The sequence below is a fragment of the Sus scrofa genome, chromosome 3, assembly GCF_054392235.1.
Source record: "Sus scrofa isolate SSC_HxYL_T2T_F1_AM1 chromosome 3, Sscrofa_HxYL_maternal_Yorkshire_Landrace_v2.0, whole genome shotgun sequence".
NCBI lineage: Eukaryota > Metazoa > Chordata > Mammalia > Artiodactyla > Suidae > Sus > Sus scrofa.
The window spans coordinates 83,658,254-83,674,615 of record NC_139385.1 but is presented as its reverse complement, the minus strand read 5'-3'; the positions used below and the strand labels follow the sequence as shown (position 1 = coordinate 83,674,615).

Genomic DNA, 16,362 nt, shown 5'->3' with positions numbered 1-16,362 from the left:
CAGCTCTAGCACAACACAGCAATGGGAACTCAAGCCAAGTCCCTTCTGAAGGAACAATCAGCCCTCTTCACATCTAGGTGTGGTCCAGACCGCTGGGGTCCAGCTCTCCGCAAGTCTCCAGTACGTCACCTGCTAAAAAGCCGCAGAACAGGAACACAGCAGAGTGCTTTGCTCTGTCTCACAGTCCTGGTAACACTTACTAATGAGCAGTGAGTTTTACAGGTCTCTACATGATCTCAGGACCAGGATCAAGCAGCATTTTATTTATTTTTTGTCTCTGCCATTTCTTGGGCTGCTCCCGTGGCATATGGAGGTTCCCAGGCTAGGGGTCTAATCGGAGCTGTAGCCACCAGCCTATGCCAAAGCCACAGCAACATGGGATCCGAGCCGCGTCTGCAACCTACACCACAGCTCATGACAACGCCGGATCCTTAACCCGCTGAGCAAGGCCAGGGATCGAACCCGCAACCTCATGGTTCCTAGTCTGGTTCGTTAACCACTGCGCCATGATGGGAACTCCTCAAACAGCATTAGATTTAGAATCTGAAACTATTGATGGAGTTCCCATTGTGGCTCAGCAGGTTAAGGACCCAACATTTGTCTCCATGAGGATATGGATTCAATCCCTGGCCTCACTCAGTAGGTTAAGGATCTGGCATTGCCACAGGCCAAGGCATAGGTCACAGATGTGGCGTCGAGCTGCTGTGGCTGTGGCTGTGGCGCAGGCCTCAGCTGTAGCTCCGTTTTGACCCCTAGCCCAGAAACTTCCATATGCTGCAGGTGTGGCCCTAAAAAGCAGAAAAAGAAAAAACAAAAAAACCCTGAAAAACAACAAACTATTGATGAAGAATTTATAAATAAGAGACATTTATGCTTTTCGGGGTGCAGCTGTCACTTCCATTGTCCAGGCTCTACTAGTCAATTGGACAATGGAGGTTTTAGAGCACAGAAAGGAGCACAGCTTGATTGATTTTTTTCAGTGCCAGCGAGGAAGTGTTCACTAAATATTCGTTGAAAAAATGACAGTTTTTTTTTTTTTTTAATCTTTTTGCCTTTTCTGGGGCCGCTCCTGCGGCATATGGAGGTTCCCAGGCTAGGTGTTTAATCGGAGCTGTTGCTGCCGGCCTACGCCAGAGCCACAGCAACACCAGATCCGAGCTGCGTCTGCGACCTACACCAGCTCAGAGCAACGCGGGATCCTTAACCCACTGAGCAAGGCCAGGGATCGAACCCGCAACCTCATGGTTCCTAGCCGGATTTGTTAACCACTGAGCCAGGACAGGAACTCCAAATGAAGACAGTATTAAAGCACACAAGGTCAGATGTGTTCCTGTTTCCTTTGGCTAATGGAGATGTGATGGGGTAGTTTATTCAGTTAGTCAGGCTCTGTTACACAGAGGTTGCAGTGCAGAAGGTCATAAGTGATTTTTGATGAGATTCTCCACCTTTCATTTTAAATTTATAATCTTCCCTAATAAGAGATCAGGAGCGATTAATGGGATTCTGTCCTACCATGGCATTGGATATGTATATAGTCATCTCATCTGAGCTTATAACAGCCTTTTGACACACAGGAGAGCTTGGGACAAGAAGTGGACTTGGAGAGGCCGGCGCTGCCTTCGATCTACCCGTGTGATCTTTGGACAGCACAACCTCATCTGTGCCATCCACTCAGCAAACATTTATTGAATGTCTTCTGTGATGCGTGTTCTATGGATTTTTAATCTAAGGATTAAAAATGAGTATATATCCTTACATATACCAACAGAAAGTTGGTGAAAATTTATGGAACTGCACTGTTTACAATAGCTACACTTTTCTGTAATGTGCTGTACTTAAGTTTAAATTTTAAATGAATGAATACACCACATCTTCAAAGCTGTGAATAGTTCTGGCCCTGTATACACCTAGCTGTCATATCTCAAAAAGCTATAAACTGGCAAGTCAGCTCAGATTTTTTCCTAAAACCTGATTATAGGAAGGAAATAAGGGAATGGCAGCACTCAAAGCAAAAACCCATAGGCTATGGTCTGGTCCTATGACTTTTTTTTTTTTTTTTTTTTTTTTTAACCATGTAATAAAGTCCCTCAGAGAATCGTTGGTAGGTTCAAACTAGGTGTAAACTGAATAAGCAGGAGTTACCAAACTGACCTCCACAAGACCAAAGATGATGCCTGCTTGCTAACCCCAGCAGTTCTGGTACCCACGACAGTGCTTGGTACCTAGCAGGCTTGCCAGCTTGTTCAGTAGTTGAAAGGCAGATACAGAATCCCTTTCCTTATGTTCATGATAGGAGGCGGTTTTGCCCAGGAACAGGAAATAACAGCTATCCAGTCTCCCTTCAAGCCCAAGGATACACACATTATTGCCACTATTACCACCATGAATTAAGTGCTTATTATATGCCAGGCAGTATTTTGAAGTTAAATTTGGTCTCCTTTTCTTAATAGCCCCAGGAGGAAGGTGTCACCCTTTTACAAATAAACAGGTTCAGGACAAAGGCACAAAAGAAATGGTGGAGGTGGGATTCACTCAGATCTGTGACTTTCAAGACAATGCTTTTACTACTTTGCAACACTGTTTAGAATGGGAAACTATGCAACTAAAACTAATCCATACAGAGACCAAAACAATCTCTCAAATATCCACCACATATTCACCCACTTGTAACATGAAACAATGACCCAACCATAGGAAAAGATACCACTGCTGGCAAGTGCATTTTATTCTCATTTTAATGAGATTTTCAACAGCTGCCATTTGGTTTGTATAGCAAATTTTTAAAAAAGTAACCTTGTTTCCATTTTTGATATTTTTATGAAAATTATTTAATTTGAAAGCCCTGCCCCATCCCCCAAAGAAGTATTAATAACTACCATGTAATGTGTATTTAGGAAAAAGAAGAAACGAAAACAGCTTTAAACACTTGAAAAATAGGGATGAAGGGCCGAAGTCCAGACCTGGGCCTGTTGGAGGTGCTAAAGCTGCCTGGCACCATCCACACCTCACCATCAGCCACACCAGCAGATGTGTCAGCCGTGCACAGACCCACTGGGATGACCACAAAGTCCACTCCCTCTCTCCTCTTGACCTCTGCTGGCTGGCCTCTTTTCTTCCAAATCGGTCTGACAAAGGCAGCATCACCTTTAATACATGTTCAGCTTTGTCATGGAGATGACAGAGAAGAGCGTTCAGAGATTCCTCCATAATCAGGGAGGAAAAAGTGTCCAACACAGTACTGATGGTTTCACTTTCTTCTCTGCTCAAACACATGCTCATTAACTTTTTAAATTATCAGAGGCTTCAGAAGCCCTGACAGGTAGACAGCACAAAAGTTTCATATAAAAAAGAAGTTGCAAAATTATAAAAATTTCTGCAGCGATTCTGGAGGTTCTGATGAGCAGTTCTTCTGAAACGCACAGCAGCTTCCCCATGAGTCCTATGTTCTGAGGGTTTCATTTAGAACACAAGAGCTTGAAATCCAAGTTTAAAAAACTCCCTGCTGACAAATGTGGTGTATTGATGGAACATTATTCACAATAAAAAAGGAGAAAGCTACTAACACAAGTTAGACATCATGGATGAACCTTGAAAATATGCCAAGTGAAAAAAGCCAGATACAAGAGACCACATTTTGTATGATTCCATTAAGATGATGTCCAGAAAAGGCAGACATAGATACAAATTAGTCGTTGCCTAGAGCTAGGAACAGGTATTATGTAAAGATGCATGAAAGATCTTATTGGAGGGAATGAAAGTGTCCTAAAACTGAGAACTGCATGGTTGCACCACTCAGGAAAGTTACTAAAATCACTGAACTGTACACTTGAAATGGGTGAATTTTATATGTAAGATGTGCCTCAATAAAGTTGCTGAAAAAAAAAGTCCCTGCTTCCCAAACCACCCATTAAGCATTAAACATTTCTCAAGGTTCATAATCAATAGGACAGGATTATCACTTAGCGTTGAGTTATGGAGTGAACATAGTACATAGTCTAGTATGTTACTTCATTATTTATAATATTAAAATGAAAGGAAGTCAGTGAGAAGGTAAGATTGGCAGAAAAAGCTCAGCGGGCTCCACAAATGAGACTCCAATAACGAAATCTAAAGGGGCTTTTTTTTTTTTTTTTTTTTAAGGCTGCATGTGCGGCACATGGAGGTTCCCAGGCTAGGGGTCGAACTGGCCTACACCAGAGCCACAGCAATGCCAGATCCAAGTTGCATCTGCGACCTACACCATAGCTCACGGCAGTGCAGAATCCTTAACCCACTAAGCGAGACCAGGGATTGAACCCCAGTCCTCATGAATACTAGTGGGGTTCGTTACCACTGCACCACAATAGAAATTCTAAAGGGAGCTTTTTCTTTTAGAATAAAGATGGCATGTCTGTCCCTTTGTAGATTTCTCTTCTGTCCCCCAAGGGTAGGGTGGTGAATCTCTTGGCTAACACGCTATTGAGATCACTGACCTATTGTATGACCCTCCTCTCCCTGCAAATCCAGACTGGGGACAACAGTAGGGGGTTGGGCAGTGAGGGCAGAGGCCAAACAGCAAGCAGAAAACTTGAGTGTTTCCTTGGTCAGCCTCCTGTCCCCTGTCCTTTGTCACTAAGTGCACCTTCAAGATGGAAGAAATAAAGACAGAAGATTAAAAACAAAGGCAAAAAAAAAAAAAAAAAAGAAAAGAAAAAGCCTTCAAGATTGTGACTAACCACGTCTGTGGGTGAAATTCACAAAGCAGTAGAGCAGTGGCTACAGAAAGTACTCTGCTACTGACTACCCACGTGCCAGAATTAATGATCTCTGTGTGCAATGAGAGGGGAAATGATTCACATGGGGGTGCTGGAGGCAGAGGCAGGAGGAGATCAAGGTTCCCAAGGTTCACCAGATCCTTGTCAACCCTGTTCTCTTTACCCGCTTCCCAAACTACTGAGGGCTGCGATTAGACCAGGGGAGGGTGGCTGGGGATAGAGCCTTTCCCAAAAGGTGCATGTCTCCAAATCCTGCTCAGATCTGTCAGGTCTCTGCCTAATCTCAGAACTCAGCATATCCTAAACCAAGCAACGTTATTAACTTGTGACGCCGGGACCCTTATCCAAGAACACCTGTCCCCTCCAATCCCAGCAGTGCAGATTCCTCGGCTCTTGATGTGTGTAAATGGGCTCTGCAGCAGCACTAATGCAAGAAGATCCAAGACGCAGTCAAGCTGTTTGCTTTGGCTGCCTCTTCACACAACTTCCCTCTCTTGACATGTACTAAATTCCACTCTGAGGTCAGAGTGTTTGACTGACCTTACTTCCCAGCCTCTCCAAAATCAAGACAGAACTTTGACATTACGGCAATACACAATTTGAAAAATGCTGATTATTTCACTAAAGACATTTAGTACTGTAACTGTAATTAAAGAGATCCTGGCTGTTTTGATTTGGGAAACTAAAGGTGTTGCAAAAGTCGAGCCTTTTTCTTACCATCTTTTTGGGTCTGACCTTATAGGATCCCCAAAATCAAATGCTGTGGTGGAAAACTTGTCCAAAGACCCAGAGCTGCAGGTGCCTAGGCTGTATCCATCAAGTGTTCTGCTACAGTTCAAAGGGCTGGAGAAACTGAAAACGTATTTCTTTTTTTCCTCCCCCTTGAAGAGCAAGAGATAAAAATGATTTTCATTTTGGAGTTTTAGAGTCCAGTAATCACAAAAGTCAGAAATCAATCACTAACAAAGTTGACACTTGGACCAGCCAGAATTGGCAACTGGCAATATTCTCTTTTTTTTTTTAAGGGCCTCACCTACGGCATATAGAAGTTCCCAGGCCAGGGGTCAAATCGGAGCTGCAGCTGCTGGCCTATGCCATAGCCACAGCAACGTGGGATCCAAGCCTCGTCTGCAACCTACACTACCACTCACGACAACACTGGATCCTTAACCCACTGAGCGAGGCCAGGGATTGACCCCACTTGGATACTAGTCGGATTCATTTCCACTGTACCACAATGGGAACTCCAGCAATATTGTTTCAAAATTCCAGTTGCCAGCTAAAAAAAAAAAAAAAAAAATTAGCTTAAACAGAGTAGTGGTTTAAATTCAACATTAAAATGATCACTTATAATACCAGCCTCACCCTTAAAGGGTGAAGATGCCTAGCGTGGCTTGTACCCAGAACCTCTCTTCTGAGGAAAAGTCTGAGACAGAGGTTCCCAGCCTTTCCCCCAGGAAGATCCAGTAAGATCTCCATGCATTTTCTGCTAGGGAGCTGATAAACTGACTAGAGCTGAGCCTGTGTCCTGGGTGACAATTCTGCTCCCACCCTACCATATAAAATAGATGGAGAAAAGAGTCAGGCTACAAGAGGAACAGCTGAAAGCACAAACCTGCACATTAAAAAGGGGTCACACTGCTTCCTGATCCTACAGTCAGCACACTGAGTCTGAACAGGACTGGAAAGGCCAGCCCTCAGCTTCCATTGCTCAGTTCCATTGCTCAACGACTGAAATTCAAGATGGAACCCCACAGCAGATGGAAAAACAAGCCCTGAGGACGATACCTCACACCTTAGCCTATCCTGGTGTCCGAAGAGCAAGCCTTCCTCAGGATAAAGAGACGGCTCCATCTGGATCCCTGTAGGACTTCCCAGTCCAGGAGCCACACAAGAATCCATGATGCTCTTTGTGATGGAGACAACATGGTCTAGAAAAAGGCTCTTCTGCAATCCCAACACATTTATAGAAGTCTTTAGAATTCTGAGCTTGGGCAAGATAATGGAGATGGAAAGGAGGAAAAGCAGTCCTGGAAGAGGACCTCTATTTCTGCACTTCCAGGGCCCTCTCCTTATTAGAGGCAACAATTCCGGGTGAAAGCTGAAGCCAGAATTAAGCTGTTTCTTTATTTACAGTCCACCCTGAAAACAAGAGTTTCATTCTCTCCAGGTAGAGGCTTTGGGAATTCAGGAGCACAAGTGGCAATATAAGCTCCCTAAGCTACCCTCCTATGACACGTGACCCAGCAAGGAAGGGCATTTTTTAAAAATGATGTCATCCTAAGGACTCCAATGAGGAAAAGATGTGGATTTGTATTTTCAACCTGACATTAACCTGTGGCTGTCCAAAACGTCAACAAGGGAGCTCATGAGAAAAAAGGAGAAACTCTTAAACCTTCCAAATCCTCATTCTTTTCTTTCAACCTCTGTCCCACATCCACATACTGAATTTACACAGACTTTATTTCAAGTTACATGATCTCCTCCTGATATAGGCCTATCCCACAGGACAGTGGCAGTCATACAGGAGCCACTGTCCCCCTCAGGTCCCTGCAAGTCCTTGCCTGTTCTGTGGGGATGGCCAGGACTGGACACACTCTCTTTTAAACCTGACTCTGCCACCGACATCTCTATCACTCAAAGGCAGCTGCTGGCGCCCGGTTTAGGTCCTTATGAGGATCGACAACAGCTAAAAAACTTCCTGTGACCTGTAGGCAGTAAAGACAAAAGGAATGTACCCAGAAGGTCCAACCTAGAAAAATGGGTGTGTGGGAACAGCAAAATTTTATAACTGCCAAAACTGTCCCAGTGGGTCACACAGTCACAGGGTCAAAAGCAGAACTCACTCGCCTAGGCTTTTTTGGAGTTCTTTTGCCTAATTCTGTAAAGTGGGGAGAAACATCCAAATTGTGAGTTCAGCTTCATGCTACCGTCCTGAAAAATACAATGACTTGTAAAAGTGCACAAACCAGTTTAAGGAAAAGAAGATACCAGGTGGACCAAGTTTTCATGGGGCTAATGAAAAACTGTCAAAATAAACTTAAGCCATAACTAAAAGGATTCAGGATGACTTCTCCAGAATGAAGCTGATGGCCAGCACAGCATGCCTCTTGTACACTTTTGCTAACGATATCTTTTTTAAAAAAACAGTAGAGTTGGGGTAGAAAAGAAACAAGGGACTAGACACCATGAGGGACTAAGTGGCAAATCCACCCTGGTGCTCTTTTGCCTGGTAAACGACGAGTCCGATGGTAGCTGTACCCACAGGTTTAAGAGCAGGCCAGCGGTAACTGGATGAACTGAAGGACTCGAGGGACAATCACCACCCCAGTCCTCTCCTTGAGTTACAACTCTTATCGACCATCTGAAGTTCATCTACCATCGAAAGTAATGGGGATTAGTACTTTAAGCCTGTGTTTTCTTGAATGGGGCTCAGGTAGGGACGTGGGCTCTGCAGGACACTGGTAATCCCAGTTCATCGTGGGAAAGCCCCAGGGGTTGGGGCGTTGGGTGCTCTGCTTTGCAATCCCTGCTTCTTCTACTCATCCCTCTTCTCTTCCAGCTTAAGAGACTGAATAAGTAGTTTTCCAGGTGTTCTCTGCCCTTGGTAAGTATACAGCAGGGTGAGAAGGGCATTCTTAAACACCCGGATTTTCTTGGTCAGCTTATTTTCTTTAAACACACACAGCAGAACATTCCTGATGAAGGGGGAAAAAAGACTGCAATCTTCCTAAGTCAAAAAGCTAACAACAACAACAACAATAATAATAGTTGAAATGAAAGTCAGTAGAACCAATGAAAAGTCAGTAGAACAAAAGGAAATACTCAGAGGCTGTAGAGAAAAACTGAGCACATAAGCTATGCCAGTCACAGTGTCAAGTTAAACCACTGTTCCCCTTCCCCCCTGTGCACCCCTCACCCACCCACCCCCCTCTTCGGCTCCGCCTTGTTGTGCAGCCCTGTCCCCAGATGTGGGGACATACAAGTCCTCCTCAAAGCTTTCTGTCAGCTCAGTACTTCACTCCTGGAATAAATTCCTTGGCATCCGGGTTCAGGTTACTTTTGCTCTGAAATAAAAACCAAGAGACAATAAATCCCAAGGCAAGCTGCGCTTTAAAACGTATTTCCTCCCTGCTTCCTTTATGACCAGTACCTTCCTCTCCACCTCAAGGAGGAAAAAAAAAACAGAATTTCATGCAACTCAGGCTATTATTGCTGGGCTATTCTGAAGCCCTGCTAACCTCATTTTCTCCTTCCGGCTTTAGTCTCCTGTTCTTTTCATGATGCTTTCATCAGGAGGCTTGTGAAATCTGGCTCCAAAAATCATTTTTCAATTCATTAGTACCTTAACTCAATGAAAATCACAGGACTCCATCAAGCCAGCTTGGTGGCCATGATCTCTATTTCTTTTTTTCTTTTTTCATCTTGCTGTACTCTCTGTGGTTGTCCACTCTCTTGTGACTAAAACCCCGGCAGCCGGCAGCACACCATCGTTCAGAACACAAGCTGTGTGAGGACTGTATCACTTACAGAATTCTGACATTAAGTAAACATGGAAGGCAGGGAATTCATTTATCCAGTGTTCTAATTAGAAGTGGAAAATGGTCTCTCAGGAGTATATTCCTTCCAAAATGAATAGGCAACTTTTAAAACAGCATCATCCAAAACTATAAATACGGATGTGAGGGACAGTAAAAGAAAAGGACAGCAGCAAGTGAAAATGTGAAACTGAACCTTTTCCGTGTTCAAATTTTTATCCTTAATCCCAATTCTGCTTTAAAAGCCCTTTGGAGAAAATGGAAGCTGGTGATGTTTTCACAGTAGTTTAAGAGGCCCAATGCAACTTCAGTGTTCCCTCTTATTAATTCCCAGGTGATGAGTAACGAAACAGCAGCTCAAAGGGCTCCAGAGCTTGCCCAAAGTTGCAGAGCCAAAGAGAGAGTCTGGGACTCCAAATCCTATATTCTTTTTACTATGTCACATGTGGAACTACATATGCTCTTACCAAAATATCTTCAGAATCATGACCATCACTGACCGACAGTCCGTTGAACTGCTGTTGCAACTGTCCCATGGCCTGAGGCAGGTCTCGAGATGGAATAAACCAGTCTTGGTCTTCCTCATCCAGCATCTCCTGGAAGCAGTGGTCCAAGAATTCTTGCTCCTGCAGCTCCTCCTCCACCTAGCAAGCAAGGGGGAAGAGCTCAGACCTATTGCCTGGTGGGACTCACACCTTTCAGTTTTTTCTCCACCTCTTTCTTTCAGAGGTTATTATTCTGTGATTAAGAATGGTCTTATAGGAGCTCCTGTCTGGCTCAACGGTAACAAACCCGACTAGTATCCATGAGGATGCAGGTTCGAGCCCAGGCCTTGCTCAGTAGGTTAAGGATCTGGCGTTGCCATGAGCTGTGGTGTGGGTCCCAGACGCAGCTCAGATCTGGCATTGCTGTGGCTGTGGTGTAGGCCGGCGGCTGCAGCTCCAATTTGACCCCCTAGTCTGGGAACTTCCTTATGCTACAGGTATGACCCTGAAAAAAAAAAAAAAAAAGAATGGTTTTGTATGAGCTCTACTAAGAGTTATGATGTTTCTAATGACAGGCTAGAGAAAATACAATTTTTAATTTTTTCAACCAATTTTCATCAAAAATAAGACTGAGGGAGTTCCCGTCGTGGCGCAGTGGTTAACGAATCCGACTAGGAACCATAAGGTTGCGGGTTCGGTCCCTGCCCTTGCTCAGTGGGTTAACGGTCCGGCGTTGCCGTGAGCTGTGGTGTAGGTTGCAGACGCGGCTCGGATCCCGCGTTGCTGTGGCTCTGGCGTAGGCCGGTGGCTACAGCTCCGATTAGACCCCTAGCCTGGGAACCTCCATATGCCGCGGGAGCGGCCCAAAAAATAGCAACAACAACAACAAAAGACAAAAAAAAAAAAACAAAAAAACAAACAAACAAAAAAAAAGAAAAAAAAAATAAGACTGAGGAAGTAGTTACTCAAAATAGCAGAAATTCCACGTCTTCACAGATTTCCCAAGATCTAATATATGACTCAGATATTTTCTACTAATATGGCACCTACAAAAAATAATTTTAAAGCTTGAAATTCCTTTCTCAACCTTATTGACAAGCAGTTCTTCTTAAGTTTCCCATTTTAGAAGGACGAAAAAGGTAGAGGAACTAAGTAACTAGACCACTACCTGGATAGTGGGGATTAAATGAAAACCAACTCTCAGCTTCTGGCTTGCTTTTCTGGTAATGAGGCCTCTACAGGAGAAAAATACTCTCAAAACCTTAGAAATATATAAAGAACACTTTTTGGCATACCAACGGGCAATGATGTTATCAACATAGTGCTCTTTCAAAAGAAGAAGAAATAAAATGAATATTTAAACAACTGTGTAGTTCTTAAAGACTGCTTTAAACTAAAGCAATATATAGCTAGGATATTTTAGATTTCTTTGCAGATACTGTTAGCTCTTAGTGAAGCCCGTGCTTCACTCTGGAGATTAAGTGTGATTTTACGAGCCTCCCACTTCACATTTGACCATCCCTTTCCTGCAGGCAGCCTGTGACACATTCACAGCTCACTCACACCACCACCAGAGGGCCGGTCAAGCAAAAATAATTACCCAAACTAGCAAAGTCATGAGTTCAAAGGAAAAGTCACTGGTAGCAAGACTTCAACATACCATTTTAACATACAATTAGCCATACTCAGGTAAATGAATTATAAAGTACCTAAAATAGCAACTGGAAAACATTTCCAAGCCATAAGATTTAACATGACTGCTCAAGATCCGCCCTGACTCTCCCCAAGAGCATATCAACTCCCTGGTATGAAATCTACCCTCAGTCACAGGCACAACCCACAAAAAAGGTTTTACGTAGGCCTGGGTGGGGTTATGTGTGACAGTAAGAACGATCTATGTACTATTCCCACAGGCCATAACACAGAGAGCCCCGTGGGTGGAAACTGCTGGCTGCCCCCTAAACTTGCTTCCTTCTCCCTAAGCACCAGGCTGTTCCCTTAAAACCACATTTCCCATCTCCCATGCTGGATACTGCCATGCCACGGATCACACAATGTCTCCTGAAGGGATGTGAGTGCTTAGGCATTACTTGGTTAAAAGGAGATCCCCAGCCCTGACATTTGGCTCTCTCGCTTTCCTAGTGGCTAGACTTTCGGTTATCCTTCAGCTGCTCTGCTGAAAAAATGCCCTGGGATGGCAGAGCGACATCATGGAGGGAACCGTGTGATCACAGGATCACCTGTCTACTTGGAATGCTTACTTTGGGCTGTTAGCATCACAGAGATATGACAATGAATTACTGCTGGATCTCTGTGGAAGCAGGCCAGCCTTCCCCCACCTAATACACGCCTCTATCTCAGACCTGCATTCTGCCAGTCCTTGAGTTCCTATCTGGGACATGCCAGGTTGGCCATCTGCACACAGCTGCTAAATAAAATCCACACCAGAACACCACGGCATTAGACCTTCTTTTAATTATTGTGGTAGAAAGATCTCGATATCTTTCTCTAAGGTATCTTCAATCTGGTCTTTTACCAGGTGAAGTTGCTTTTCGGTCAGCCGAGACCAGGCTTCTATGTATTTTTGTTATTCTAAAGCCAATGAGGGAGTTCCTGTTGTGGCTCAGCAGGGTTATGAACCTGGCTAATATCCATGAGGATATGGGTTCAATCCCTGGCCTCGCTCAGTGCGTTAAGAATCCGGCATTGCCATGAGCTGTGGTTTAGGTGGCAGACTCGGCTCGGAAATGGCATTGCTGAGGCTATGGCTGTGGCCATAGCTGTAGCTCTGATTCGACCCCTAGCCTGGAACTTCCATATGCCTCAGGTGTGGCCCTAAAAAGCAAATAAACAGACAGACAAAGTCAATAAGCCCATTTCTCTTGTAGCAGACAGATGGTAAAATGTTAGAGCTGGTGGATTACATCTATCATTAGCTTTCCACTTCTTTACCTGTCTGTTGAAGTCCTCTTCATTCTCCATCCACATGTACTCTGCAAATGGGTTTTCCTTCTCATCGTGCCCACTTAAGCCCTGGTCCTCTTTGGATTTTATACTGGGTGATGTATTGGCCACACTGGATCCATTCATTATGACAGAGCCTAGACAGGAGCAAAAGAAAGGGTAAAATGATAAAGATTAAGGAAACGAAAAATTCTTGCAGATCAAAATGATGAACAGAAAGTGCTCGTCTGTAACTTTTACAAAACTAGCCATATCCTCTAGTGACCAACTATAAAGATGTACAATTCTTTAAGGGTTAAAAGAAAAAACATCTAGGCTTAGTTAGATGTTTCTAGGTAAATGGGTTGGGGTTGTGGGGGGTGGGGGAGGGGGAGGACTCCCTTCAAGCCAGATTTCTATAGGTTCTAGAACCTAACCAAGATCACTCAATTTCCTTAACATTATTAAGTAGAGAAAAATGCATTCTTTTATTTTTCTTTTATGGCCGCACCTATGGCATATGGAAGCTCCTAGGCTAGGGGTTGAATTGGAGCTGCAGCTGCTGACCTATGCCACAGCCACAGTAACACTGGATCTGAGCTGCATCTGCAACCTACACTGCAGCTTGTGGCAACATGGGATCTTCAACCCACTGAGTGAGGCCAGGGATAGAACCCGCATCCTCGCGGAGACTGCGTCAGGTCCTCAACCTACTGACCTGCAATTGGGAACTCCAAGAAAATGCATTCTTTTTTTTTTTTTTTTGTGCGGCATACAGGAGGTTCCCAGGCTAGGGGTCTAATAAGAGCTGTTATTGGCCTATACCACAGCCACAGCAACGTGGGATCCAAGCCACATATGCAACCTACACCACAGCTCACAGCAATGCTGGATCCCTAACCCACTGAGTGAGGGCAGGGATTGAACCCGCAACCTCACGGTTCCTAGTCAGATTCATTTCTGCTGCGCCATGATGGGAACTCCAGAAAATTCATTCTTAATAAACACTGTAAACAACTGCCCCTTATTCTGATTGTTAAGCTCTGTTTTTCTTTAAAACATATTTCAAAAAAGTATGCATGTTCATTATATTGAAAAGCAAAAAGGAGAAAAGGTCACCAGTTGTCTAATCATCCATAGTTAAAAATGGTTAACCATGTGGTTGATAGAAGTTTTCTGACTGCCCCTATGTTTGTACAGATACATACATGCACATCCATTCCCCAAGGACCCATTTTTATACTAACAGCATGAAGCGCCATCATTTGATTTGTCTCATTTCTTTGTTAATATAACCATACTATCATTTGGTGTGTTTCCAATCTTTTAAACATTGAAGGAACTTCTCCTCATTTTCCTAATGATTTCCTTAGAATAACTCCTAGAAATAGAAATGTTATATAGGAAAGAATGTCTGTGTCTTTTTAAACCTCTTGATTTATTGCCATGCTACCATAAGCATTTAAATTTCCACCAATAGCATGTAAGTGCCTGATTCTCTGCATGTATGAGTACTATAATCTTTCAAACCATTGCCAATTTCATAGGAGAGAACTTGAAAGTTACTGTTCACATTTACATTTCTTTGATTTTTTACTGAAGCTAAGGATTTTGAGATAAGGTTACTGCCATTCTATTTATTATTTTGTACTTTTTCTGCTAAAGTACTTCACCCATTTTTCTCTGAGTATATATGACTTATTTATCTTTTGTAAGAATTTTTATTATGTCATAATTTTTATTTTTCATAAACTAATTATAAATAAAAATTACTTATTCTATTTGCTTAATTTTTTGGTGGCAGTTTTGGCTGGCTTAATTTTCAACTCAGCTTGTGTTTCTGTCTGTCTATGGCTTTTAAAGTATATACATATTGTTAACAATGTTTGCTTGGCCTCCAAATCCATTTTGATGTGTTTGCTGTCATCTGGAAAGTGTCTTTTTTCTGCTCATTTAAATCTTAAACATTGTTAAAAATCACTGCAGTCCTTGTTCACTCTATACTATTTCCCCTAAATTCTTCTATGTAATGAACATGGTGTTAATACCACTTGTTCTGTTTCATATATATAATTTTTCTTTTTCCAATTAGATTCTTGACTCCTAAAACGCTAGATTTATATAAGTTCATGTATTTTGTAACCTACCTCAATATTAAGAACTCCATAAGTACTGTGGATCTTCATGTTTAGGTAACTTTCCCTTTCTAGCCTCTCCTCTTTTTCAATCTCAACTCAATCCCCTCCCCAACCCTGCCTGAAGCATAAATTATTTCCTCACTCATTTCTATCTTGGCAATATGCATGAAAAAGTCCTTCTCTGCTGCTGGGTACGCTAAAAAATTATTGCTTACTCCCCTTTAAAGTTTTTGCAATTTTCTAACCTGTTAGACATTAGAAAAGCTAATCTTCTTAAAAGACAAAGTAAAATTGGGAAGAGTAATGAGAATAGATGGAAAATAATTCATTGTTCAAAAAGAATTTAAGGAGTTCCCGTCGTGGTGCAGTGGTTAACAAATCCGACTAGGAACCATGTGGTTGCAGGTTCGATCCCTGGCCTTGCTCAGTGGGTTAAAGATCCAGCTTTGCCATGAGCTGTGGTGTAGGTTGCAGATGCGGCTCGGATCCCGCATTGCTGTGGCTCTGGCATAGGCTGGAGGCCACAGCTCTGATTGGACCCCTAGCCTGGGAACCTCCATATGCCAAGGGAGCGGCCCTAGAAAAGGTAAAAACAAACAAACAAACAAAAAGAATTTAAGGCAGAATCCATTTAATTCACTGCTGGTTTAATAGGGCACCTGGTATGAAATGCATCGGTTAAACGTATTTTAGATAGAGACAAAATACATCAATGATTATTCTAAATACTGTGCCAAAATAATCATTCTGTAAGGCAATAAAAGGGAGGAGAGGAGTTCTTTATTTTTACTGCTTCCATTTGTAGCATAACAATGATAGAAGCAAGTCTGCTCTAAATGCCAGGGCAACTGTATAAGCAGGTATTCCTAATCACAGAGACTTAGAGGTCTTGAGCCTTACTGGGCAGCAGATCACACAGTCCTCTATCTCCAAAGACTCATCTGGCAGTCGTTTACCACCAACACAGTGATTTCTCACCACCTTTATGGAAATCATCCACAGAGCATCAGAGTTCAGTTTTCTAAAACATCTGCCTTTGCCCAAAATATAAATCCTGAGTGCACGTGAGCATAAGGAAAAAGGGAAGGTGGAGCAAGAAAGAACAGAATAACCTTGCTAATTCAAGAGCACGGCCGAGCACAGAGAACAGACTGCAGGATTCACTTGTTCATGAGAAAGGGAATGGGAAATTACCACAAACTCAATATGGGGATATCACCTAGTTCAATGCAAACACTTTAGAAAAGTTGAAAACGATGCGATACAGGACTGTCAACACTAGGCAAGTGGTTCTTTCCACAGTAGGCTATATAGTGTGGATTTGTATCTTATACCATTCTACCTGTACCTTCCACACAATTGGGCAGTTTGGTTTCTCTAAATCACCACAATCCAACAACTTAATTAGTATTGTGTTTAACGATTTACAAAGTAAGTTTCATATCTATGCTGTAACTTAAGACACATAATCTGTCCAACCTCATTTAAAAAACAACAACAACAA

At 42.9% G+C, this 16,362-nt stretch overlaps 1 protein-coding gene across 5 annotated transcripts in view; it reads right to left on the bottom strand.

Annotated features, from left to right (window-relative positions):
* Positions 1 to 2,717: 2,717 nt before the first annotated feature.
* The window catches only part of PAIP2B (poly(A) binding protein interacting protein 2B), a 46,611-nt gene continuing 32,966 nt past the window's right edge, over positions 2,718 to 16,362 (bottom strand). For 2 of the 5 annotated variants that reach the window (XM_003481186.5, XM_013996061.3), the window contains 3 exons: positions 12,730 to 12,878; positions 9,760 to 9,936; positions 2,718 to 8,821 (listed from right to left, as the gene is read on the bottom strand). In XM_003481186.5, coding sequence (XP_003481234.1) covers positions 8,765 to 8,821; positions 9,760 to 9,936; positions 12,730 to 12,867 — 372 coding nt within the window. In that variant the 5' untranslated portion in view covers positions 12,868 to 12,878 and the 3' untranslated portion in view covers positions 2,718 to 8,764. Of the gene's footprint in view, positions 8,822 to 9,759; positions 9,937 to 10,945; positions 11,013 to 12,729; positions 12,879 to 16,362 lie in introns of those variants that run through there. The other 3 variants (XM_085018985.1, XM_085018986.1, XM_085018987.1) reach the window with 2 other exon arrangements.